Genomic DNA, 26,509 nt, shown 5'->3' on the forward strand with positions numbered 1-26,509 from the left:
CTCTGGGACTCCAACCCGACCTAAATGAACTTGGTCCTTTCTCTTGGACTCCAACCCAGATTCTAGGACTCTAACCCAGACAGAATTTGCGTCTCAAACCCTTATCCTTTCTCTCTGGTATCAGATCATGTATCTTTCTGGTAAAAATAGAAAATAAAGGGGAAATTAAAAAGGCATTTTAGTAATAAAATAGAAAAGAAAGGCAAAGTTAAAGAAAGCAATGTATTTAAGATTTAGCAGAAAGCTAAAGCAAACAGAAGTCTTCAATCTTGTTTTAAAGGTGCTCAGAGTTGGGGCGGGTCTTAAATCCTCGGGGAGTTTATTCCAGCTATTTGTTGCATGGTTACGAAATCCTGCTTTCCCATGTTTCGTGTTTACTCTGGGGATAATTAACAGATTGGTCTCAGAAGATCTTAGTGTTCTAGAAGGCTTATGTAGTAGAAGCATATCAGTTAAATATTTTGGGCCCAAACAATGTAGGGATTTATAGGTTAGCAACATGATTTTAAAATCAATTCTCTGACCTACAGGAAGCCAATGTAACGATTTAAGATTTGGTGTAATGTGTTCAAATTTTTTGGTCTTTGTTAGAACTCTAGCAGCAGCATTCTGAACAAGCTGAAGCTTCCTTTGAGTTTGTTTTGGGAGACCCATAAGGAGACCATTGCAGTAATCAAGCTTACTAGTGATAAAGGCATGTACACGTTTTTGTAAGTCTGCGGTGGACATGAGCCCTCCAAGTCTTGCTAAAATTTTAAGGTGATAATATGCAGATTTTGTAACTGATTTGATGTGACTGTCGAAATGTAAATCAGAATCCATGATAACCCCTAGATTTCTGGATTTGATTGAGGTTTTCAGGGACAGAGAGTGAAGGTGTTGGGTTACTTTAAGCCTTTCGGTTTTAGCACCAAATACGATCAGTGTCAGTCATACTGTTAGAACAGGCAACATTCTACAGACTCTAGATTGCTTTTCTCCTGAACCCACTTTAAGTTCAGCTGCCTCGGAGTCAACCAGGGGCCTGCTGCAAGGGGATTGCAGCCAATCAGAGGTCAGCGTGCTCAAGGACAAACAGCCAATCAGAAACAACCAGTCTGAGCAAGCCTACGCATCCAAGCAGATGACAATTCAGAGAACTGAAACATCAAATAATGTCATTCTATTTAGAGATCTTGTGAACAGTTTTGGCCCAAAAAAATCATGATTTATTTTAACAATGCTATAACATCTCAATCCTTTAATTATTTATTGATGTAATAATTACAATTATCAGTGTTTTTAAAAGAAGTTGCAATGGGCAAGAAACACAAGACTTAATGACTGCTGCCTCAATGGGGGATTCAGCCTCCGCCGTATCTCTCCTGCTGCACATGTTCTAAAATACCAGCTTGAAGATCGCCTTCACACACACACTGATTGAGTTGAAGTGGGGTGCATGCAATTAAAGTCTGGGAGATCCCAAGGGGTGGGGGGTTGAGAGAGAGAGAGAGAGAGAGAGAGAGAGAGAGAGAGAGAGAGAGAGAGAGAGAGCAAACGCAAGAGCAGGAGAGACATTGAAAGCATACTTTTAGTTGGGGGGGGTTTGCAGACAACTTTTCGGTCGAGAACTCTTTCCACTCGGCTGCTCAGCGGTGGTAGCAGGGTTATGGGGGGGGTGGGGGTCTGAGCGCTTAGCTGGTGCAGCAGAGCGTGAAACGTGGGCATGGCATGGAGCATGGACGACACAGAGAGAGACAGAGAGCAGAATACATAAGACTAGCATGGAGAGGGGACGACTGAAACAAGTGGGAACAGAACAGATCACTGAAGTCAACTCGGGGAGAAAGGGGGGCAGAAGAAAGGAGTATGGATGCAGAGGAGGGTCTCTTATTCAGTACAGGCAAAACGATTCCCATTTAGTGAACCCAAACCAACAACCGGCCTCTCTAAGACTCCATGTAGAGACAAGCCTTTCATTTCATCAGTGTTGACTGGAAGGCAGTGGACTCTACAGGAGCAGGAGCCAGGGAGAGGTGATAATAAAACCGTATGAGACACCGTCATCACATATGGAGAAGACTGCAGCACTCTAGAGAGAGAAAAAGAGAGAGAGAGAGAGACACACATCAGAGGAGAGCGAGACACAACAGGAGGTCAGACTGAAACAACCCGGGAACATCTCAGTGGCCGCATGAGAACAGCTGTTCTCTAAATGCGAAGGAAAAATGCTTCATTGGCTCCTCTCTCATCTGCTTTACAGTGGCGTTTTCTCCCGGAGGCCAAGGGAAGCCAGGCTTCCGTTTTTTTAGGCTGTAGTTGTCATCCAATAAAAACATTTATATTAACAGTTTCGTTAATTATTTTGTGCTGTGTTGCTGTCATTTCTTCCCCATTTTTCTCCTCTCATTGACAATTTCACAATGCGCGATACTGCGCCCCTGTTTTATACTGAAGACGCGGCGAAACACGACACTGCACACTGCGAGGAAGCCAGCCCGAGCTGGCATCCCTTGGTGAAAAAAAAAGAAAGAATTGACCAATCAGGTGAGGCTACCGTCATGCAACCCAGTCGCCAAGAAAAAACGTTGACGGTGTACGTTTCCATGAACACTGGAGACGTACTATTACAACGTAAAAACAACGTGTTATACCTACAGTATCCACGCGTGCCGCTCTTGAGGCGGGTTTCGGGGTTTGGGTTTCACGGGTTTCGCGCCAGATTGTGGACGCGATTGTTGAGTGGGGGGGGGGGGGGGGGGGGAGGTAGACTGTTGGTAACCGGGGAGGGGGGGGGAGACACGTTTGTTGAGGGGGGGGGGGGACGCGTTTGTAGGGGGAGGGGACACGTTTATTGAGGGGGGGGGACACGTTTGTAGGGGGGGGAACACGTTGTTTGAGGGGGGGGACACGTTTCTTGAGGGGGGGGACACGCTCGACAACGAGAGTTCGTTTTTATTGAACGTCAAACAACGAGAGTTGGTTTTATTGAACGAGACTTCACCGCGTGACGTAACAGCGGACGGGAACAATGGACACCTCACTCTCGGTGACGGTGTCGACAACAATGAACACATGAACAATGAATATCTTAATAGAACAACACACAACCACATAATATCCCGAACCCATTCAACCCACTTAAACCTAACAACAAAACAAGTTAACAAAAGCCCCAATTGTCAACTGACAACCCCAATGCCCAGAATCCCCCGCGGCTCCGGAACACGGCGTCCACACCCGTGGTCGACACAATATATATATTTTTTTCATTTTACATTCCCATGCCCCCCCCCCCCTATCATAAACTTGTGTTTTCCACAAAGCTTATTTTCTGCAATAATACAAAATCCAATGGAAAGACCGTTGGCTTGTTGTCAAGGGAACCCAGGGCGACGCTCACTTCCGGTGCCGTGTTCCAATACCCGTACTTCCATGAGTATTATTATTATAGTATAGGAATTATTATATAATAATAATAACAATAATAATAATAATAATAATAAAGTATAATAATAATTATACTATCCGTACTTTCCCCCTATCCGTACTTACTAGTCAAATGTTTTTCCAATTCAGATCCTGCGAAAATAAGTATACTTCAAGGACCCGGATGTCGTACTCAAAACGGGGTAATCTTGAAGTGGGGATCGAAGGACACTTTCCGTACTCAACGGCAGCCATCTTAGCTACGTAGTGGAAGAGGCGGATTCAGGCTGAGCCAAAGTCAGCGCATTTTACACATAGCCTGCATTAATAGAGTCATTTTGTAGTTTTTATAGCTTTTTATAGCTGCTAGGCGTAAAGAGTTCACCGTTCAAGGCGGGATGTTTATTGCGGGGGAGGAGCCGCGGCGGCAGTCGTGATCGTAATTTCCGGTTAGTGCACCACGGAGTACTCGATTTGGAACAGCACTCACACTATCCGTACTCAGATAGTACAGTATAGTATACTTCCTTTAAGTATACTCGGTGCCGTGTTCTAATACCCGTACTTCCATGAGTATACTTAAAGGAAGTACACTATCTGCACTATCCGTACTCACTTGAGTACGCTAATTTTTCAGATGTGAGTGCTGTTCCAAATCGAGTACTCTGTGGTGCACTTACCGGAAATGACGATCATGACTGCCGCCTTGGCTCCTCCTCCGCAATAAACATCCCGCTTTGAACCGTGAACTCTTTACGCCTAGCAGCTATAAAAACTACAAAATGACTATTAATGCAGGCTATGTGGAAAATGCGCCGACTTTGGCTCAGCCTTTTCCGCTACGTAGCCAAGATGGCTGCCGTTGAGTACGGGGAGTGTCCTTCAATCCACACTTCACGATTAGCCCGTTTTGAGTACGGCATCCGGGTCCTTGAAGTATACTTCTTTTCGCCGGATGTTAATTGGCTAGTAAGTACGGACAGTACGGGTATTGGAACACCCCCCCCCCCCCTATAAACAAACGTTTACGTTTATTCATTTTCAGGGATTCATTATCATTCTATTTTCTGAATTATGCCTCTGTGAAAGCTAATCTTGGATGATGGCACAAGGGTTAAATCAATCCTGTGTATAGGTACAAAAATATCATCCCATGGTATATTTCATTACAATAAGTGATGAGTTTACCAGATGACCTGAAAGCAAGTAGCCAGATCTTAGCGAGGTTTGAGAAATACATTGACCTTTTTACATAATGCTGTATACAGCGGCAACATTGAACTGCAGCAAAATGGGATTCCTTTAGGATTGCTTTTCTGTGTCCCTTCTGGCATATTGTCATGCAATGAAAGTATTTCACTTTAAACATGATACACCAAATATTTTTGGAACAATTTTATTTACCAGTACAAAGATTACCTTTACATAACAAGGCACCCTGTCCCCCTGTACCCTGTCCTCTTGCACCCTGTCTCCCTGTCCTCTTTCTCCGTGTCCCTTTGCACCCTGTCTCCCTGTTCTCTTTTACCGTCTCCCTGTCCTCTTGCACCCTGTGTCCGTGTCTAATAACAATAACTGATGACTTGAGTACATGCTGGATGGTTAGAAGTCTTCGTCTTCATCGCTATCGTCACCATCAGACTCCTCCTGCAAGTCTTCCTCAGACTCTTCCTCCTCCAGCTGCAGGACACTAGAGTCAACTACGTGCATGTAGGCTGACTTCACCTCCCTCATTTGTCGCTTCAACGTCTCCAATTGGCCTTGCAAAATGCAGCGCAGTCCCTCATAAGCCTCCATGGAAAGTCCTGACTGGTAGCCTTGAAAATGAAAAGATGAATCTTTAATTTAGCGACTGAAGCAATAGATAAATGCTCAATGTTGAAAAATGATTGCCAGATCAGACAATGATTCTTTCACCATTCTAATATTTAACATAACAGAAAATGTAATCTTGCTTCAAAGCAAATAGGCTGTGTAAAACCTAATGAATTAATCACCTACAACGTTTTTGTTCAAATTACAATTTAACAATCTTACAGTAATGTTATGGTTGAATCTTCTCCCCTCTCAAAGAAAGAATAATTTTGTGATTTTCGTTTTAGATTTGTAGAGCATTACTTACCCATTCCTTTAAATTCTTGCAGTCTTCGAGAAGTTCTGCAAAGAAACTGCCAATGCTGTTGCATCTCTTTCAGCAGAATCCCATCTTCCTCTTTCAGGCGACGGAGGAGCATGACTTTGTCGAAGACCGCCTTCTTTTCTTTTAAAGGCACGTCAGAGTCTATGATGAGAAATGAATACATAGTGTAGGATGAGTATGCCTGAATGTTATCAAGAGTAAAAAAAATAAAGATTTAAAAAATACATTACAGAAGTGCAGTGTTAATCCGAATTAAAAAAGGAGAAATTCAGATACCTTTGTCCCATGGCCATAAAGGACACTCTGCAGCCAGGATGACATCAACTGGACCAACAGCATCTTCAGCAGAGACAAGCCTGTTGTAGAAGTCCATGGCTTGGCTTAATTTAGTTTTGTCCTTTGCAATCTTTGTTTGAATGCGCTGCCTGGCCTTATTGCTGTCTGCAATAGATAACACAAAGAGTAACAAATTAGAACAATACATTCATTTTTTTCTTATGTTATTGTTAGCCAATAACATGGGAAATAAATGAATGACACACAAGAACAACTCTGTACTAAGAAAAAATGACTTCCAACACACCAGTCTGCCGATATTTATCCACTTTCTTCTGCTGGATACTTGGGGCCAAACCTTCCATGACACGCTGTAACCCAGGAGCATCATCAGGACTGATGTCATTTGGAGCTGTTTGTAAAAACAATCAGAAGTTAATACTGACAAATTCAAATCGGCACACTACTTAATATTCTGCTGTAGAGATACCTACTTGCTGCGGCCCAATCCTTCACATCAGTAACCCACTGCTGGAGTTCCACTTCAGTCTTCCCCAGTTCCACTTTCAAGGCCTCTACCTCCTGCTCCATTTCTCTTGTCCTTTTCATTATCTGCAGTGGATATTTGAAGCTTTTATAGTGCATTACAATTACCAAATCTTCATTAAAATTAGGATTAAGAACAAAGTGGTTCTCTGTTCAAATTAAATTTCTTTTTCCGGCATATTAATGACTACAAGAGGGAAATTTGAGAGATAATGTTGGAAATGTCATCTGTCACCTCGATGTTAACATTCTCCAATTTAGTTTCTATAGGAAGAAGCTGTTGCCCATTTAATGTAGACTGACCCCCAAGGTCTGCCTCTTTTCAATTGCTGGGATTGTACCATCACTTTGACAGCCTCAACTGCTAAGGGCTGGTGGTAGTGCATACATATTATACATCCATTCTAAAGAGCAAGCCTACCTTGACATATCTTTGAGAAAGGTACTCGTGTAGATTGCTCTTCTTTCTCATGTTCCATCCTCGAGCTTGCAATGTAATCATATCTGTGCGTGCTGAAAGAAAATACAACTAATTTTAACTTTGAAAAACTTTGCAACAAAAAGCTTTTAGTTAAGAACGACACTGTTTATGAGAGGTCACCAAGTTGATTCTTCCTGTAATACATATCAAAGAGTAAGTTTAATGCTTGACTATTGAAATGATAAACTTACCAGATTTGGTCATGTACTTTGTCGTTAGTCCAACTTGTGACAAAAAAGAATTCACCTGCTCGACCTCCTCCCCAACAGTCATACCTATCGTCATTGGAAACATAAAATTAAACATTTGAGTAAAATAAGTTTAAGTACAATAAATGGGATCTGCACATTCTTTACTCTGGATTTCAAACTTTAGTTTTCATTGTATTGTAGAGCCAAACAAATGTTGCATGCGTGTAAAGATCGGTTAGAGAACACACCCGCTCCTTCCTGATTGCGCCCACCCCATTGCACCTGTAATACAAGAAGAAACCATCACTGGAGCTCTATCCAACACCTACGCAGATATTCTTTTAAAGAATGTAAAGTTTTCAGTGAAGCATACTACACAGAGTTGGATGTGGCAATAGATGTAGCCTTATTCTATGACTATTATTGTTACATTTACCTCACATTTTCCTGAGTGGCCTTTTGCATGCATCACAGACAGGAATGGCTTCATCTGCAGGAGTGGCACCAGATCTGGGAAAGCCTCACATACCTTCTGCAGGTAAGGATAGTACTTGCACATGATATCAGTGCAGAAAAATTGAATGTTATGGCCCAAAGAAACCTCCTTTTGTAGGAAGAGAGGATAAGCGTATATCTCTCCTCTGAACATGTTCAAAGCCTTGAACAAAATTCCATGACGACAGACGGCCACCTCCACTCCCTCTTCATCCACCTTTGACCCAGACTTTTTGGCAGTCTCCCTTGCAGCTTTCCATTGGGATTTACCACACACACCTCGACCGGATTCCTTTAAAACATCGTCAGACAAGAGGTAGCAATTCAAAAACATGCAAAACAATAATTCTTCCAACAACAGGTTTTTTAAAAATGCACATTAATATTGTTTTAAATTATTTGATATTTTTGTTGCAAAGATCAAATCATTTATGTATCACACTCTTTATCACTTTAATAGCAGATTGTAATTATTGTTTAAGTTTGTGTATTAAGTTTTATAGTTTGGTTTTGTGCTCAAACAACCAGAGATTATAACTTCTAACCTTGTATGATTCTGTTACATTCAAATATAATCATGGAAGAATAGCATCACTCACAGGTCTGATTCGATTCCGGATACCCTCCACAAATTCTGCAACCTCCTTGTCTTTTGAAAAAAAAGCACCATCAAAGTAACCAGATTCATCAGTCCTACAGGAATTTAAACCAGAAATTAGTACAGGGTACACCAGACGTTCAATCCTCCAGTAGTTTGTTAGTGTAACAGTTTTACAATCATCTTCAGTGACAAACTCACAAGTAAAAACCCCAGCTGGTCAATTCAGCAGCTTATTTGATATGACTGTATAATTCATGTTGTGCATGTTGGACAACCTGGCAGCTTCAGACCAAATTTTTGTATTTCTTTTACTGGGACTTTACCGGGATTAAATGAATGCAGTAGCCATACCCTTTAGTCCGATTGAAGCGGTACATCTTGCGGTTTCCATCAACAGAAATTGCTGCAATGTCTTCCATGCAGGCTGGACAAGAGAAATGGTCAACAGCCAACAGCTTTTCCTTCTCATGTCTGCAGTAGGTCCACTCCAGGAAACTACGCTGGAAACTATCTCCAGATATTCTTCCTGCCTGTTACATTTTAACAGAATGAAGACATGTTTTATTATATTATAATATTAATGCAACAATCCAAAATAGGCACAGCAGAAGTAGAAGGTGTAACTCCATTTACCCTTCCAAAGTTGCTGGTGCGATTATCAAGCATTTTCACAAATGCTTGTCGAGATAACCCCGGTGCGCTGACTTTAAATTCCTCAAATGTGTGAAACACATCAGTGGAATAAACAGTCTGAAAATCCACATTGCCTGGCCAGTAACCATTGGACTGAAGGTCTTTTAATCCAGGTGTCCATGTTTTTAAGCAGGATTTGCAGGTCACCAAGGGAAGCGAAAGATCATATCGACCTGTTGAAACAAAGCTTTCATTACAATATGGCATTAAACAAGGAATCCAAATAAAAGTCCAGAATACCACCATAGTCATACATGTTTCCATGGTATTGCAAACTCACCATTTATCTCCACAAGAATGATGGCTCGTCCAGCGTTTATTGCAATGTCTTGTGTGTCACAATTGCAAAGATTGTGTGGCGAAGCAATGGGTAGAAGACATGCTAAAAAACAACAAAGTGACAATATTCATTAGAATAAAGTATTTAAATTAAATAGAAAATATGACAAAGCAGCAACATTCATTAAAGACATATACCTTTCTCAGATATTTCAGGTGCTCCACTGCCGTCTTGCACAATATGACATGTAGGTGGAAGTGCCTTGTAAAAACCTTCTACAAGTGAGTCCCTATTGTGCAAAACGTAGTTTCGATGGACAGCCAAATCACAGTCACTGCAGAAAAGGTGTTTGGGCAGGCAGTCTCGACATCTAATCACAGCCCGTTTTGTGTGGCAGTGGTCACAGGACTGATCCAGTGTCCACTCTGCTGACAACATCGACTCCAAAAGGTTAGGCCTGGCATTCTCCCATTTCTCTTCCGAGTGTGTTTGCCGCATATCCCAGGTTCGAGTCAACATCTCTCTTCCTTCTGAACAGGCCAAAGGATCATCTTCAAGGCTTTCTTGCAGCAACTGAAGCTGTGTGTCTTGAGCAGAGAGTGAAATTAATACCAGAAAGTATTGCCAGTTGTTATTGTCAGGTTTTTAACACATATAGAAGGCAATGTAAATATGCCACATATGATAAGCAAAGCAATGAAAACATGCAATTTAGACGTCTTTCCTACATAACCACAATAATGTACAGAATGAAGATATGAAATGGTTACCAACATTAAGACTTACCAAGTGCCTTGTGTGCTTCTTGTAACTGCACTTGTAACGGTGCTGTTGAAAAAAAAAATCCAACAAAATAAATATGAGAAAAAAAAACGGAAAAAAAAGATCCAAATACATTATACAGGCATTGCCTGTAATTCTGTTTGTTTACCATAGTTTGAAGCATCATCAGGACATGGGACCATATGCACTGGACAGGTGTCCTTAGGCCGGGAAGAGGGACCAGCTCCTGTGGGAGAAAATATGAAACATGTTCAGTCGTAATGATGTAAATCTACATTTAATTTGATTGCCAGGAGAATATCTACAATAAATTGGCCTGTACAAAATCTGGGCAAATTGGACCCAAATAAAACAATGGAAACTAGACTTTGGCTATTTGAATGCTATTCAATGACATGGATTTCCATAATTAAAAATAGAAAAAGAGTACTTTGCATAGAACTCAGCATTTTAAAACAACTTTGTATTCAGCAAAATGTGCAAAAAGTGTCTGAATTCTTTTTCAAGCAATTCTACCTCCTGAAGATTGTTGAGTCTCAGCAATCAGACGTCCGTACTGGTCCCTTTTCTTCCACCTCACAAGCTTCTCAGGCTTCTTCCTCTTGGCTTTAGTACCTGCCCCATATTTCTGAAATTAAAGCATTCATGCTACATTTAACAGCATTGGATTGGTACAAATTTAAACTCTGCCTAACTGCCAAGCACATTTGATTCAAGAGGTTGTATATTGCTAAATGATGATGAGCAGACCAGCAGCCTGTACTGCGAAGCAGGATTTGGGCTTAGTGAGCCAAGTTCAGGTTTAACCCTGGGTATGTTGAAGTTGCTTCGTAGTATAGGCCCCAGATTTACAGAGTCATGGCTAACCTAACTTGTTTTGGAATAGCAGCTTTACCTCTGATTCATCTTGCAAATCAGCCAAGATGTTATCAAGTTCCCCCAGTTCATCATCAGGCTCTCCGCTATGAGGGTTGTTGGCATCCGATCTGCCAGCCATGTCTACAGATAACTGCCAGCCATGTCTACAGATAACTGCAGTATTAGTGGAGAGAATGGAGCAGAGAAGTGTAGGCTATCTTTAAATATAAATGTAAACATTTCAGATTTTAAACACAACCATTGTAATGTACTTCTTACTATAATAAGAAATAGTCTGCCATTGAACCTGCAGCACTTCACAAATGAAAAAGGCATAATACTTTTTGACACCATCAAGTAATCTGCACACTATTTCGATTGACGTGTTATGGGTTTTGTTATGGTTCAATGTCCTAGCTAACTTGATAAAGTGTTAGCTGACCTGGCTTTGAAGCTTTTGAAGTTAAAATAAACTAGAGTGGTTAATACAACGGGACTGGGCCTGAGCTCGTTGTAGTAAAATATAACTTGGTCTACCCTTAATAATGTTTGCTATTTAATAATGACCACCACAACTGTACTTTAAATGCAAAAATCCCTTCACAGGTATTTATTCATCAAAAGGAAGTAAGAGTACTTTAGAATACTACTACTACTACTCTTCGTCCCCTATGGGACATAAGGCTTCAATGAGCACCCTCCATTTTACTCGGTCCCTGTTAGCATGTTGGGCCTCTCCCCATGACAGGTTAATCGGTTCCAGCTCTTGTAGTACTTTAGAATAGAATACTATACAATGCACAGAATTATTCAAGATATGAAATAAAAGATTTTCTAAATAAACTTGAAAATAAATCTGAAATGGCCGCTTCACTCAGAGCTGAGCACAAAATAAAAGCACGTGCATGTGTATGTTAGTACTCACGAAACCAGGGTTTTGTTTAGTAGACGTGTATATCAGGACCATGAGTAGTCGACCTCCACGATAAAAACTTAAATGCTCCCCACACCACGATGCCTCCTCTCTTTTACTCTCGGGTCGATAGCGTCTGTTTCTCTCCAAATGCGTGCAACGTGCTCACTGCTCCCCACACTAACCTGCGCCACTAATCCCGCCTGTTACACAGTGACTTTACTCTGATTGGCTCGTGAGGCCTTAACACACCCAAAGACATAACAGGAATGAAATGATTGACATATGACAGGTAACACTTTAGGTTGCACGCATAAACACGCTTCTTCTTATCTACTTTTCTCTCGGATCACAGATGTTTTACAGACTTAATGAACTTAAAGACCTTTATATTAATTTATCTTTTAATTGTAAATAGTGTTATTAAAATCTAAATATTATATTTATGCTTTTAACCAGCACACATTTTAATTTTTTTTTAACTATTATGAACTCTATGTATAAACTTAAACGGCTACACAAGTATAAAAGATTTACGATAGAGGCCTACTTACGTTACCAAATATACTGGTGGTGTAACACATGTTCCGAGTGATCCTGGTGAGGTGACACAGTAGGCCGTCGCCGGATATTACTCCCACATCCCACTTCTCCTGCTCCGCTATCTGATTCCTCCGAAAGCAAAAATCAGCACCCGTCCGTTTTAAAGACATTTTGATTGTATTTATAACGTGTGTGAAAAAATGTGTGTGAAAAAAGACACGTACCTCTTCCAATAATATAAAAATATATTTTCTGGTTGTACTGACTAGTTTAAATAATAAGCAGATATACCTTTTTATATATTCAAATTTTTATGCATTCAAATTTTCCTTCAAAAGGCACCTTGGAATTGTTTCTATTTTCCGCAGATTCAAGTATCAAGTAGGGCTTGAGCCCGGAAAGGCATCTCTTCGCACCTCACCCCGCGGCTCGCTTGCAAGATTTTGGCCTGAAGTTCTTCCCAGACCTACGCCCTAGCCGTCCAACATGCACATCTGAGAATCAGGCCTCTCTTTAATAATGACAAAAAGCTACGAGAGAAATGCACATCAACTTCTTGTTATCTCATAAGCGGCGTGGTGCCAGCTCCTTTTGACCTTTTGACCCCAGACTTCAAAAACGTGGCCACAGGCCAGCTGTGTCTACACACCTTAAGCCACAAATTTACACCTCCATCACACAAAAAATGGGGACCAGAAACTAACCTCTGTCTTATGTACATTCACTGTACTGTTGGAGGTCACGCCCCTTTTCCGGCCTTTTCGAGATAGCTAGGGATACTAAAATGTTTACACACATTTCCCGGGGCCCCGAGTACGACATATCTGAGATTTGGAGTTCTAGCCCTTAGAGAAAAAAAGTTTTCCCAAATGGACTGTCATTTGGACAAAGCCCCTCAGAAGTGTTGCCTGCGAGACCTAATGGTTCAGAATGTGGTGGAAAAACAGTTTTTGAGATAGGAAGGTCCTACCGCCCTGAAATTTGAATACCTTATTCTAGGGCCTAACTGGGACCCCTGCACCGAAATTTGGCCCGGTCGGACCCCGAGGGCCGGAATGGGGGGCCTTGACTTTCATAATCTTCGCTCGGTGAATGTAAAGGATGTTTGGTTGGATGTTGTGACGAAGAATCATAATGTGAATGGGAATATTCTATAAATGTCTTGATATCATCTTTCGTCTCAACACTCCTGCTGCAGCCGCCTAAAGTCTCACTCCGAGAACCTTAAAATATGAATCAATCCATTAGAAGTATGAAAATATCTTCCCGGTGGCATAACGGGGCAAACAAGGTGTCCTTTGACATCTACGTTTCGAGGCGATTGCAACAGTACCACACATGATCATATTTGAATATGTTTCGGGGTAGTAATTAGCTGTCGATTTTGGAGGCCTTTATCAATAATGACCAGCTATAGATTTGCTTCCCGATGGAGATTTTTGACAAATTACATGTTATTTAGTATCTACACGTTAAGCTGAGTCCAATGAGATCAAGCTCGCCCTCTTGCTACACCGAGATCATGTCCTAGACCATAGGTGTACCATGTAAAATACATGTTACCATTTGCGTGCACACATTTGAGTGTCATGCTTGGTGTCATTGGACTCAGCTCAACGTGTAGATGCTAAATAACATGTAATTTGTCACAAATTTCTATCGGGAAGCAAATCAATAGCTGCTCATTATTGATTAAGGCCTCCAATTTCGACAGCTAATTACTACCATTAAACATGTTTGAATATGCTCATGTGTGGCACCGTTGGAATCGCCTGGAAGCGTAGATGTTGCCGGACACCTTGTTCGCCCTCTTACGCCACCGGGAAGATATTTACATACTTCTGATTGACTAATGAATTGATTCAGCTTTTCCCCCAGAAGTCTGGGGTCAAAAGGTCAAAAGGTCAAAAGGAGCCGGCACCACGCCGCTTATGAGACAAAAGTTAATGTGTGTTTCTCTCATAACTTTTTGTCATTATTAAAGAGAGGCCTGATTCTCAGATATGCAGGTTGGATGGCTACGGTGTAGGTCTGGGAAGAACTTCAGGCCAAAATCTTGCAAGCGAGCCGCTGGGTGAGGCGCAACGAGATGGAGCACTTGCTGAGTCATTTCCTGTATGGCTGGAGCCACAGGTTGAGGCGTATATGCGTCCTTTGAGACCCCCTTTGATATATAAGAGACAGCAAAGGTACAGCTTATTTAAATGTTGTCGACCCAGTCACCTATTGCATTACTTCCTTTAGGGCTTCGGCCTCCTAGTTTATCATTGTAGTATAATTGAATGCCCTCTTTCATATACAGGTCCTTCTCAAAAAATTAGCATATTGTGATAAAGTTCATTATTTTCCATAATGTAATGATAAAAATTAAACTTTCATATATTTTAGATTCATTGCACACCAACTGAAATATTTCAGGTCTTTTATTGTTTTAATACTGATGATTTTGGCATACAGCTCATGAAAACCCAAAATTCCTATCTCAAAAAATTTGCATATTTCATCCGACTAATAAAAGAAAAGTGTTTTTAATACAAAAAAAGTCAACCTTCAAATAATTATGTTCAGTTATGCACTCAATACTTGGTCGGGAATCCTTTTGCAGAAATGACTGCTTCAATGCGGCGTGGCATGGAGGCAATCAGCCTGTGGCACTGCTGAGGTCTTATGGAGGCCCAGGATGCTTCGATAGCGGCCTTAAGCTCATCCAGAGTGTTGGGTCTTGCGTCTCTCAACTTTCTCTTCACAATATCCCACAGATTCTCTATGGGGTTCAGGTCAGGAGAGTTGGCAGGCCAATTGAGCACAGTAATACCATGGTCAGTAAACCATTTACCAGTGGTTTTGGCACTGTGAGCAGGTGCCAGGTCGTGCTGAAAAATGAAATCTTCATCTCCATAAAGCTTTTCAGCAGATGGAAGCATGAAGTGCTCCAAAATCTCCTGGTAGCTAGCTGCATTGACCCTGCCCTTGATAAAACACAGTGGACCAACACCAGCAGCTGACATGGCACCCCAGACCATCACTGACTGTGGGTACTTGACACTGGACTTCAGGCATTTTGGCATTTCCTTCTCCCCAGTCTTCCTCCAGACTCTGGCACCTTGATTTCCGAATGACATGCAAAATTTGCTTTCATCCGAAAAAAGTACTTTGGACCACTGAGCAACAGTCCAGTGCTGCTTCTCTGTAGCCCAGGTCAGGCGCTTCTGCCACTGTTTCTGGTTCAAAAGTGGCTTGACCTGGGGAATGCGGCACCTGTAGCCCATTTCCTGCACACGCCTGTGCACGGTGGCTCTGGATGTTTCTACTCCAGACTCAGTCCACTGCTTCCGCAGGTCCCCCAAGGTCTGGAATCGGCCCTTCTCCACAATCTTCCTCAGGGTCCGGTCACCTCTTCTCGTCGTGCAGCGTTTTCTGCCACACTTTTTCCTTCCCACAGACTTCCCACTGAGGTGCCTTGATACGGCACTCTGGGAACAGCCTATTCGTTCAGAAATTTCTTTCTGTGTCTTACCCTCTTGCTTGAGGGTGTCAATGATGGCCTTCTGGACAGCAGTCAGGTCGGCAGTCTTACCCATGATTGCGGTTTTGAGTAATGAACCAGGCTGGGAGTTTTTAAAAGCCTCAGGAATCTTTTGCAGGTGTTTAGAGTTAATTCGTTGATTCAGATGATTAGGTTAATAGCTCGTTTAGAGAACCTTTTCATGATATGTTAATTTTTTGAGATAGGAATTTTGGGTTTTCATGAGCTGTATGCCAAAATCATCAGTATTAAAACAATAAAAGACCTGAAATATTTCAGTTGGTGTGCAATGAATCTAAAATATATGAAAGTTTAATTTTCATCATTACATTATGGAAAATAATGAACTTTATCACAATATGCTAATTTTTTGAGAAGGACCTGTATATGATACCTCCACCACTGGGACGTGGCAACAATTCTCCAAATCCATATGGGAAGGGGGGGTGATGCTTGTGGACAGTAGGGGTGTACACTAGACATAAATAGGAAGCAAACTCAGGAGAAGGAATGACCTCACAAATATTTATTTAATAAATTGTTTCAATTAACCCTGCCTCGTTAAATCAACATCCAAGCTGCCTTTTAAGGATACCTTGGAATATCTGTCTATTTTTTAACCATCGGACCCTAGTTTACGACCAAAACAAGACAATGGACTGCAGCTCATTTGCCGCGTGGTTTTTAGAGCCGTGTAAGGATTAGAGGGTTGCTGTCGAGCCGTTGTCTTTTTGTCAAGGGAACCCAGGGCGACGCTCACTTCCGGGTTGGCCAACACACGTCATCCCTCCACCACTCTATACTGTAAAAACCCATGTTCAAGTTGAATGATAATGCATGAATTTATTCTTTATTCTGCCGTAGTAACACGGTAAATAAATGGTAAAAAATAGGCTGAGAACGAATTCGTATTTACAATATGTTCAATAAAACGTAATCACGGACAAAATACGTTTTTTAGACAAATGTAATTGAGAACGCTTAATAGTTCTCTGGAAACGTAATTTTGATGAGAAAAGGTTGCTGTCAGTCAAAAAAAGCGGACGGACGTGGTCTCTATAGCAACGACCTCAGCTGCCCAACACTGATCAAAAAAACTATTGTTTCTCTCAATCAAAGCACAAAACAGGACAACTGATGTCCATAGCCTTAACCCATACATGTTGTTTGATTAACAAGGACACGTTGGTGTAGTTGTGTTGAGTAATGTCACAGATTTCACTGTAAAATCGCCGTTAATGTGCAGCCATCGGGTCTTCCGTTAGCCAATGGAATGAATGCTCATATACATTGCCGTGGAGGGATTACATTGCAATGAGCAGAAATCCCCCTGCGTCAAAAAAACCCAGCACAAGGTCCTCCGTTAGCCAATGGGATGAATGCTCATAGCGTCTCTATGTGCAGCCATCGGGTCAAACCCCATGCATCGAAAAAAGAAGCACAAGGGTAGGCCTACTCTTTTGCGTCAGAAGCTGAAGCCAAAGTCACTGACCGTTCGTCAAAAATCGACGCGCTCGGAGTGAGAATGTGTATGTGTTGCGAGATGAGGTCATTTTCTCGTATTTGAGGCGTGGTTTACGATTGCCCGGAGCCGTTTATTGGCCGCTACGAATGTCTATCATATGAGTCTGTACGTAGCTCATAGCCAATCATCGCTGTTGGTAGCACGGCAAGGACATCCTTCATTGTAATGAAAGAGTTTAACGCCGAAAGTGACTATTTTTTCCAAATATACTTGCGTTCTAAACTACTTAGAACACAATCTAAGGCAGCATCGAAAGGTGAAATCGCGCGCAAGGCAGCATGGGTATACCCAGGCTACTGCTAGCCTAGAATGAGCCAAAAAATTATACTACTATACAATTTAGCCTGAGGAAACTAGGACATTAACATGGAAAGTCCCATTGCTGCACCAATGAAATTCAACCACGATCCTTCAATAGCTGGGCCGAGTCAAGTGCATTTAGAACATGTTCTCAATGAATAACTTGTGTTATTACTGTTGTGTTATTATATGGGATGAGAAGCGACTTTTATTTTGAATGCCGATCCCGCCGCCCAGCTCTGACAGCTTTTCCGTCAGCATCTCAGAGCCCCGAGCTGATTATTTTTGAGCCCGACGATTAAGGTAAATGCTAAATACTTTATTTCGATTCACTGTCTTTGTCAGTATAAGCTTATTCTGTTTACATAATTTGCGTTATTAGCACCATTAATACCATTCTGCACTGTGCGCTGTGGTAGGCCTGTACACCCTCACACTCACCCTCAGCACTACCCAGTACAACACAGAGTAGTGCCAGATACCATACAAAGTAGTGCCAAAGTAAGGACAAACAAAACACAAAAAGACAAATAGCAAACACACAATACAGTAAGTAAGTGTTTGTATAACAATTCATAAGGTTCATCACGGTTTTTTTTGACGTCACGTTTTTTGGAATGCCGCCATTTGCACGACCCGAGTGACAGTATAAAAATTCACAGCAGGCCTATATAAAAAGTGTTGGCCATTAAGGTGTTGTACAGCCTAATGGCTGCCGGCACAAAGCATTGACTGGTAAATGTTTTATTGTCATTGTATGTAATAGATACCATTGTCAAATCACTTTCAATTCTTTATTTAGAATACAAAGCCAGCAGTTATTTTTCCTACATTCAAATCATTGTCTGCCTCTCATTTAGACATTCCACTTTGCTCCAGCAGCTGAACCTACTGGTCTTTCTCTCCCTGTAGTCGACATTAGTTACTCTGTTTGTTACTATTAACCAGTCTCTTATAGGTGCTACATTATGGTAGTTTAAGTCAAGTCACTGTGCTGTTTCTGTAACCACGTTTGACTTTTCCTCCCCTTTGTCTTTAGAGATGCCTGGTAGTCTTCTTAAAGAGTGCCCTGGATGTCACCACAAGATTTCGGTGGCATTTAAAAAGTGCCCCCAGTGTGGGGTACAACAACCCCATAAAAAAAGGCTGGTCGATGCCAGAATAAAATTTGCAAAGGAAAAAGAGGTGTGGAAATCAAAAAAAGAAAAATGGAACAATTACCAAAAGGAAGAGGAAAAATCCTACAAAGTTGTAAGTACATCTTGAAATGCTACACCGTGAACACAATTATTTCTCTAAAACCTTTGTGTCGAATGTGGATTTCATGAACTCAACTCCATGGCATATGTCAACAACACAAACGAAAGATAAGAAGAGGAAGTGTTCCAATACCCCTCTGCAGCACTTGAAGTCCATGCCATGACAAATTTACTGTTCTGAGGACAGTGGCTTGTAGTAGGCCTCTACTCTGAGATCAGGGGTCCCTTCCAGAAAACAGGCTTTGAGTCTAAGTCCACGTTTATACGTAGCAGGGTATTTATAGAAACGAATATTTCCCCCTCTCCGTTTTCAAAAATAACATTGTGCACACAACATCGTTTTCAAAAAAGTTCTCATTTACATCAAAACGCATAAATATGCCGTTGAGCACCATTATAACTATAGAGTTTAATGTAACGGTATGCTGACAACATCGATAATTAACACCGCAACTGCAAATTAACCACACAGAGATAACGGGGCCTAACCCTGAACTCTGAGTTGATTAACCCCAAGTTAGGAAACTCGAGTTTTCGGCTGCAGAACAGCTGATCTGAGTTAGTTCAATCAACTAGTAGGTTAGGTTCACAGAGTCACGCCCCGTTTACACGAAGGGAAAAAACTGATATTTCAACTCGTTAAGTAAACGCAGGTTTAAGCCATTCCCTCCGCTGAGAATATCATTAATTTACTCTATGAATGATTAAGCCAAAGGGTTTTGTCGGTTTCTAAAAACTCTTGCCTTCCTAAGAGATCCTGCACCTGATCTATACCATGTTCATATGTCCTGTGGCATTAACAACTGTGATGCAGTTGTATCAAGTATCAGTACCACGCTGCCACCACCATCATTATGGTCACATTGGTCAATTTATTTAATTGAAAGTGGAATGACCTTAATGACTTGCCCACTCAGTATTTAATGCATTCAAATAATTTTCTCATGTTTACATTTCAGTTGGATAGCCTGTCATGTCTCGGGTTCTTTCCAATTCTCGTGATTGGGAAGAATTGCAAGGGAAGAATTGTTGCCGAATTTAAGTACAGCCTGGACTTTAAGCTGCCCGAGGACTTGGAGGACAAGTTAAAAAAAGTTTTTGAAAATATTTTGAGAGGTTAGTATTACTTAAAAAGAAAAGATGGAGGCTACAATTCCACAAGGTTCTCATTAGTGCATGTTGACGAGCGGTGCAGTGTTGTAAAAGCTTAATTATTTTTTAATTCTAAAAACTCAACTGTTAAAGTAAAGCATTTTAGTTGGTTATTTCTCTTCTACTTGTTGCAAAAAGGAGAATTTTCTGTGAGGGTAATATTTGCCGAAATTCTGTTGGTCTCAGTTTATTGTGGAAGAGCCAAAGGAGAGGCCCCCTCCACCTCCTCCGGGCAGGAAGAGGAGGTGCCCCAGGCCCCCTCCACCTCCTCCGGGCAGGAAGAGGAGGTGCCCCAGGCCCCCTCCACCTCCTCCGGGCAGGAAGAGGAGGTGCCCCAGGCCCCCTCCACCTCCTCCGGGCAGGAAGAGGAGGTGCCCCAGGCCCCCTCCACCTTCTCCGGGCAGGAAGAGGAGGTGCCCCAGGCCCCCTCCACCTCCTCCGGGCAGGAAGAGAAGGTGCCCCAGGCCCCCTCCTTCTTCTCCGGGCAGGAAGAGGAGGTGCCCCAGGCCCCCTCCACCTCCTCCGGGCAGGAAGAGGAGGTGCCCCAGGCCTCCTCACTTCCTCCGGGCAGGAAGAGGAGACGCCCCAGGCCCCCTCCACCTCCTCCGGGCAGGAAGAGGAGGTGCCCCAGGCCTCCTCACTTCCTCCGGGCAAGAAGAGAAGTTGCCCCAGGCCCCCTCACCTCCTCCGGGCAGGAAGGGAAGGTGCCCCAGGCCCCCTCCACCTCCTCCGGGCAGGAAGAGAAGGTGCCCCAGGCCCCCTCCACCTCCTCCGGGCAGGAAGAGGAGGTGCCCCAGGTCCCCTCCACCTCCTCCGGGCAGGAAGAGAAGGTGTCCCAGGCCCCCTCCACCTCCTCCGGGCAGGAAGAGAAGGTGCCCCAGGCCCCCTCCACCTCCTCCGGGCAGGAAGAGAAGGTGCCCCAGGCCCCCTCACCTCCTCCGGGCAGGAAGAGAAGGTGCCCCAGGCCCCCCAGGCAGAACATGGAGACTATGAGCTGTGAGGAGTGTGATGATAAGGGGAAGCGAGGAATCTTCCCCTACTCACGCATTATGAAAAAGAGAGGAAGGAAAGTAAGTCAGTTCAGAATTGTGTGTGCAGGCTTTGTGGTCAGTTTTATCATTCCAACATCCCATTGGCTGTGTGGCTGCCATATCACAGTCAGCTGTCTGTTTACAGTACAATAAGTCTCTTCCTGGATTAGTAAACTAATTCAAGGCAAAACCGATCCGACATCAGCTCACTCACAAACTGCAAATTTTTTGGAATACTGGCCTTGTCTTTGAACAATACACTTTTCAACAACACAATTGTGGCTTTATTTCTTCTGAAAGCAGGGGGAATAATGTTGGGTAGTAGATTGTAGTTGTTACCTGTTGTGTTCTGAAACAAGTGGTCTGTTTTTTTCCAGGTCCTTATGGAATGGCAACCATGTGGGACATGGTGAGTGATATGTTCTCTTCTGTTAGTCTCTCTGTGGGACTTTTTGAAATGGTGGTTGCTTGTGTCGGGTTGCCTTTTTGCAACATACAGTAAATTAATGTCTTCAGTTTAAGTAGATACTTATAATGATTACTCCTTACAACACTTCGAAACTGTTGCTAAGCCAGTGGGTCACCAGTGTGTCAAGTAGCCTACACCAAATGCAGGCTACTGCATTTGGTTTTTAAACCCAGTGCTCAAAATGGAAATAGAGCATAATCAATGAATCATGATAATTGTCTAGAACAAGCTCCACATCTATTTAGACGTCAGTTAAAATGTTACTTTGATGCATCTACAATAACATTGAATCATTACATTTAGTCCAGAAGTCCATTGAGCAAACAGCTTTACTACACTACTACCGTATCACCTTTTCAGACACTAATGGCGCGTTTCCACTGCAGGGTGCGGAACGGATCGGATCGCAAAGGTGCGGGTCGGGTCGCGTTTCCACCGCCAAAAGTGGGCGTGACCCGGACTTTGCCGTACCCGTTCCGGCCCCATTCTCGGGACTCCTCCGTTGCGGTACCCAAAACGAGACCAGACGCCTGAAAGGGTCCCGTGAAATTCTAGCTACACCCCCCCTCCGTTGATTGGTCGACAGAATCGTCACTTCCGGGTGACGCGGGGATAAAAACAAACAAACAGTAGCCTCGAGGTATTATTCTTTACAATTAACATGTCGCGTAAAAAGCTTGCTTGGGCGAACAAGGAGGTGGAGACGCTCGTCTGCATTCTTGGGGAGGAAGACGTTGTTTACGATGTTTACGTAGCTGCCGCGGCGATCGACATCCGGGCTACCACCAAGGGTACTGTCGGCAGTGGAAACGCGACCTCGGAACTGAGCTGGGCTATACCGCCCCCTCCCTACCGCACCTTTGCGATCCGATCCGTTCCGCACCCTGCAGTGGAAATGGGGCATTAGACACTAAGATAAAAGCAGAAATAGTCCTAATTGGCCCTCATCACTTCAGTGTGGATAATACTGTTGCTTATTTAAAATGGTCATCAAACTTTAACTTTAAGAAGTAAGTTATTACTTTAGATTTCCATGTACTTTGGACATGGAAATTATTATTATTATTATAAATTAAAAGATTAAATTGGGTGAAATAGGTCAAGTTGAATGAGGTACTGTATAAGAATCCATAATGAATCTATTTCTATGTACTCTGCGGGTGTGGTCACATTCTGTAATTATTTTCACTTTTTTCGTTTAACAGTAAAAGAACATGGGAGCCGACGTGGGAGCCAAAGTCAGCCATTGCAGTTAAAAAAATAAATGGAGTCTGAGGAAGAGACGGGGTGCAAGAGAACAGGGACACAGTGAAAGAGAACAGGGAGACGAGGTGCAAGGGGCCAGGGGGACAGGGTGCAAGGGGACAGGGGGACGGTGCCTTGTTATGTTAAGGTAATCTTTGTAAATAAAATTGTTTCAAAAATATTTGGTGTATCATGTTTAAAGTGAAACACTTTCATTGCATGACAATATGTCAGAAGGGACACAGAAAGCAATCCTAAAGGAATCCCATTTTGCTGCAGTTCAATGTTGCCGCTGTATACAGCATTATGTAAAAAGGTCAATGTATTTCTCAAACCTCGCTAAGATCTGGCTACTTGCTTTCAGGTCATCTGGTAAACTCATCACTTATTGTAATGAAATATACCATGGGATGATATTTTTGTACCTATACACAGGATTGATTTAACCCTTGTGCCATCATCCAAGATGAGCTTTCACAGAGGCATAATTCAGAAAATAGAATGATAATGAATCCCTGAAAATGAATAAACGTAAACGTTTGTTTATAGGGGGGGGGGGGGGGGGGGGGGGTTCCAATACCCGTACTGTCCGTACTTACTAGCCAATTAACATCCGGCGAAAAGAAGTATACTTCAAGGACCCGGATGCCGTACTCAAAACGGGCTAATCGTGAAGTGTGGATTGAAGGACACTCCCCGTACTCAACGGCAGCCATCTTGGCTACGTAGCGGAAAAGGCTGAGCCAAAGTCGGCGCATTTTCCACATAGCCTGCATTAATAGTCATTTTGTAGTTTTTATAGCTGCTAGGCGTAAAGAGTTCACGGTTCAAAGCGGGATGTTTATTGCGGAGGAGGAGCCACGGCGGCAGTCGTGATCGTCATTTCCGGTAAGTGCACCACAGAGTACTCGATTTGGAACAGCACTCACATCTGAAAAATTAGCGTACTCAAGTGAGTACGGATAGTGCAGATAGTGTACTTCCTTTAAGTATACTCATGGAAGTACGGGTATTAGAACACGGCACCGAGTATACTTAAAGGAAGTATACTATACTGTACTATCTGAGTACGGATAGTGTGAGTGCTGTTCCAAATCGAGTACTCCGTGGTGCACTAACCGGAAATTACGATCACGACTGCCGCCGCGGCTCCTCCCCCGCAATAAACATCCCGCCTTGAACGGTGAACTCTTTACGCCTAGCAGCTATAAAAAGCTATAAAAACTACAAAATGACTCTATTAATGCAGGCTATGTGTAAAATGCGCTGACTTTGGCTCAGCCTGAATCCGCCTCTTCCACTACGTAGCTAAGATGGCTGCCGTTGAGTACGGAAAGTGTCCTTCGATCCCCACTTCAAGATTACCCCGTTTTGAGTACGACATCCGGGTCCTTGAAGTATACTTATTTTCGCAGGATCTGAATTGGAAAAACATTTGACTAGTAAGTACGGATAGGGGGAAAGTACGGATAGTATAATTATTATTATACTTTTTTATTATTATTATTATTATTATTATTATTATTATTATTGTTATTATTATTATATAATAATTCCTATACTATAATAATAATACTCATGGAAGTACGGGTATTGGAACACGGCACCGGAAGTGAGCGTCGCCCTGGGTTCCCTTGACAACAAGCCAACGGTCTTTCCATTGGATTTTGTATTATTGCAGAAAATAAGCTTTGTGGAAAACACAAGTTTATGATAGGGGGGGGGGGGGGCATGGGAATGTAAAATGAAAAAACTATATATATTGTGTCGACCACGGGTGTGGACGCCGTGTTCCGGAGCCGCGGGGGATTCTGGGCATTGGGGTTGTCAGTTGACAATTGGGGCTTTTGTTAACTTGTTTTGTTGTTAGGTTTAAGTGGGTTGAATGGGTTCGGGATATTATGTGGTTGTGTGTTGTTCTATTAAGATATTCATTGTTCATGTGTTCATTGTTGTCGACACCGTCACCGAGAGTGAGGTGTCCATTGTTCCCGTCCGCTGTTACGTCACGCGGTGAAGTCTCGTTCAATAAAACCAACTCTCGTTGTCGGACGTTCAATAAAAACGAACTCTCGTTGTCGAGCGTGTCCCCCCCCTCAAGAAACGTGTTCCCCCCCTTACAAACGTGTCCCCCCCCCTCAATAAACGTGTCCCCTCCCCCTACAAACGCGTCCCCCCCCCTCAACAAACGTGTCTCCCCCCCCCTCCCCGGTTACCAACAGTCTACCTCCCCCCCCCCCCCCCCCCCCCCCCCCACTCAACAATCGCGTCCACAATCTGGCGCGAAACCCGTGAAACCCAAACCCCGAAACCCGCCTCAAGAGCGGCACGCGTGGATACTGTAGGTATAACACGTTGTTTTTACGTTGTAATAGTACGTCTCCAGTGTTCATGGAAACGTACACCGTCAACGTTTTTTCTTGGCGACTGGGTTGCGTCATGACACTGCCCTCCTCTGATTGGGGAGGGTGTCAGGAGGGTGCCAAGGGAAGCCACTCGGCCCTTGGCTTCACACCAATCAAATCAAAGCATCATTATCAACGTCACCGAAAAATCAATAACAAAACAAATTGAATTGTTCTCATTTTTGAGTAGCCTAGCCTAGGGGTTGCATTTATAATAAAATGTATAATTTAATTAGATGTTTAGGAGTAGGCCTACTGTGTGTGTGTGTGTGTGTGTGTGTGTGTGTGTGTGTGTGTGTGTGTGTGTGTGTCAGATTACAGGCATGTGTAAATCCTGGTAAATGAGGCGCTCAAATAGCTCTTGTAGTTCCATTAAATACATCCAAGCTGCAACGTAGGCTACTATTTTCTCTAAAGGTTTGGCCTCACTTGGCTTCCTCAAAAAAAATCCCCACGCCACGCCACTGCTGCTTTAAGGTCCATCTTACTAAAGGAGGTAGGAGAAAGGAGATATGAGAAAGGAGATTGTGCCGTTCAAAAATGTCTTGCGGCAGGAACATTTAAAGCGAAGCAACATTCGGCCGCTCACGAAAAGAAGCAATAGACGTGACAGACAATTATTTTCATTCAATCATATAATTGTACTCACGGTGGGCAAAAAAGTAGTCCATTGCGGCAGACCACGCCCACAACACATGGTGACCACGCCCACAATGCATGCTGACCACGTCCACAATGCATTATGAGCACGCCCACAACGCATGATGACCAAGCCCACAACATACATATCTTGTTATAACGATAACTGAAAAAACCTTCATGTGCCGTGTTCCAATATCCATAGTATCCGTACTTACTTGCCTAAGTTTGAGTACGTAGGGCGTTCCGATTCAGATCGGGCGAAAATAAGTGTACTGAAAGGACCCGGATGGTGTACTCACAACGGTCAAATCACGAAGTGTGGATCGCCCAAGCCCCCAGGAACAGTGCATACTTCCGCAATCCACCAGTGCTCAGCGGCCAAGCCTGGTATTGCAGCTGTTTAAGCGGGCTGTGGACAGGTCCCTCGATTCAAAGGGCCCAGAAGTAGATATCTCCATTCACTCCAATACAAGTGGGGAACAGGAATGTGTCACCGCAAAAAATGACTGGATATCAATCAAAGGCTCATAATTATCCTTATGCCATGTACTAAAAAAAAATAAGTTTTCTCTTTTCAAAACGCTACATTAAGCGTTTTATTAGCCGTTTTATGTTATTATTTTTTGCTGGAGAAGGAGGGGAGCGCAGCTGAAAGGAGTCGTAATGAAACAAATGTTGTTTCGGCCCGGCATTCGAGAGGGCCTAGTGCACGGTGCAGAGTTCTTCAAGGAAAGTAGTCAAATCCGG

At 42.9% G+C, this 26,509-nt stretch overlaps 1 protein-coding gene and 1 long non-coding RNA gene across 4 annotated transcripts in view; one reads left to right on the top strand and one right to left on the bottom strand.

Annotated features, from left to right (window-relative positions):
* The window catches only part of LOC132466287 (uncharacterized), a 187,306-nt gene that overhangs the window by 85,408 nt on the left and 75,389 nt on the right, over positions 1–26,509 (top strand). The gene's annotated exons all lie outside the window — the stretch shown is intronic.
* LOC132465616 (uncharacterized) lies at positions 4,536–11,854 on the bottom strand. Of its 3 annotated transcripts, XM_060062309.1 has the most exons (18): positions 11,678–11,854; positions 10,790–10,926; positions 10,411–10,522; positions 10,043–10,120; positions 9,898–9,939; positions 9,309–9,698; positions 9,112–9,213; positions 8,772–9,004; positions 8,490–8,668; positions 8,137–8,230; positions 7,479–7,829; positions 7,291–7,324; positions 7,043–7,126; positions 6,792–6,883; positions 6,319–6,436; positions 6,132–6,236; positions 5,531–5,989; positions 4,536–5,225 (listed from the first exon to the last, which is right to left on the bottom strand). In XM_060062309.1, exons 2-17 carry the CDS (start codon positions 10,889–10,891, stop codon positions 5,817–5,819), a joined length of 2,289 nt encoding a protein of 762 aa, XP_059918292.1. In that variant the 5' UTR covers positions 10,892–10,926; positions 11,678–11,854; the 3' UTR covers positions 4,536–5,225; positions 5,531–5,816. The 3 variants fall into 3 exon arrangements, with proteins under 3 accessions (XP_059918292.1, XP_059918293.1, XP_059918294.1); XM_060062310.1 differs by lacking the exon at positions 11,678–11,854 and having other exon boundaries at positions 10,790–11,629; XM_060062311.1 differs by lacking the exons at positions 4,536–5,225; positions 5,531–5,989; positions 6,132–6,236; positions 6,319–6,436 and having other exon boundaries at positions 6,517–6,883.

This window comes from Gadus macrocephalus, chromosome 10 (assembly GCF_031168955.1).
Source record: "Gadus macrocephalus chromosome 10, ASM3116895v1".
NCBI classification, from domain to species: domain Eukaryota; kingdom Metazoa; phylum Chordata; class Actinopteri; order Gadiformes; family Gadidae; genus Gadus; species Gadus macrocephalus.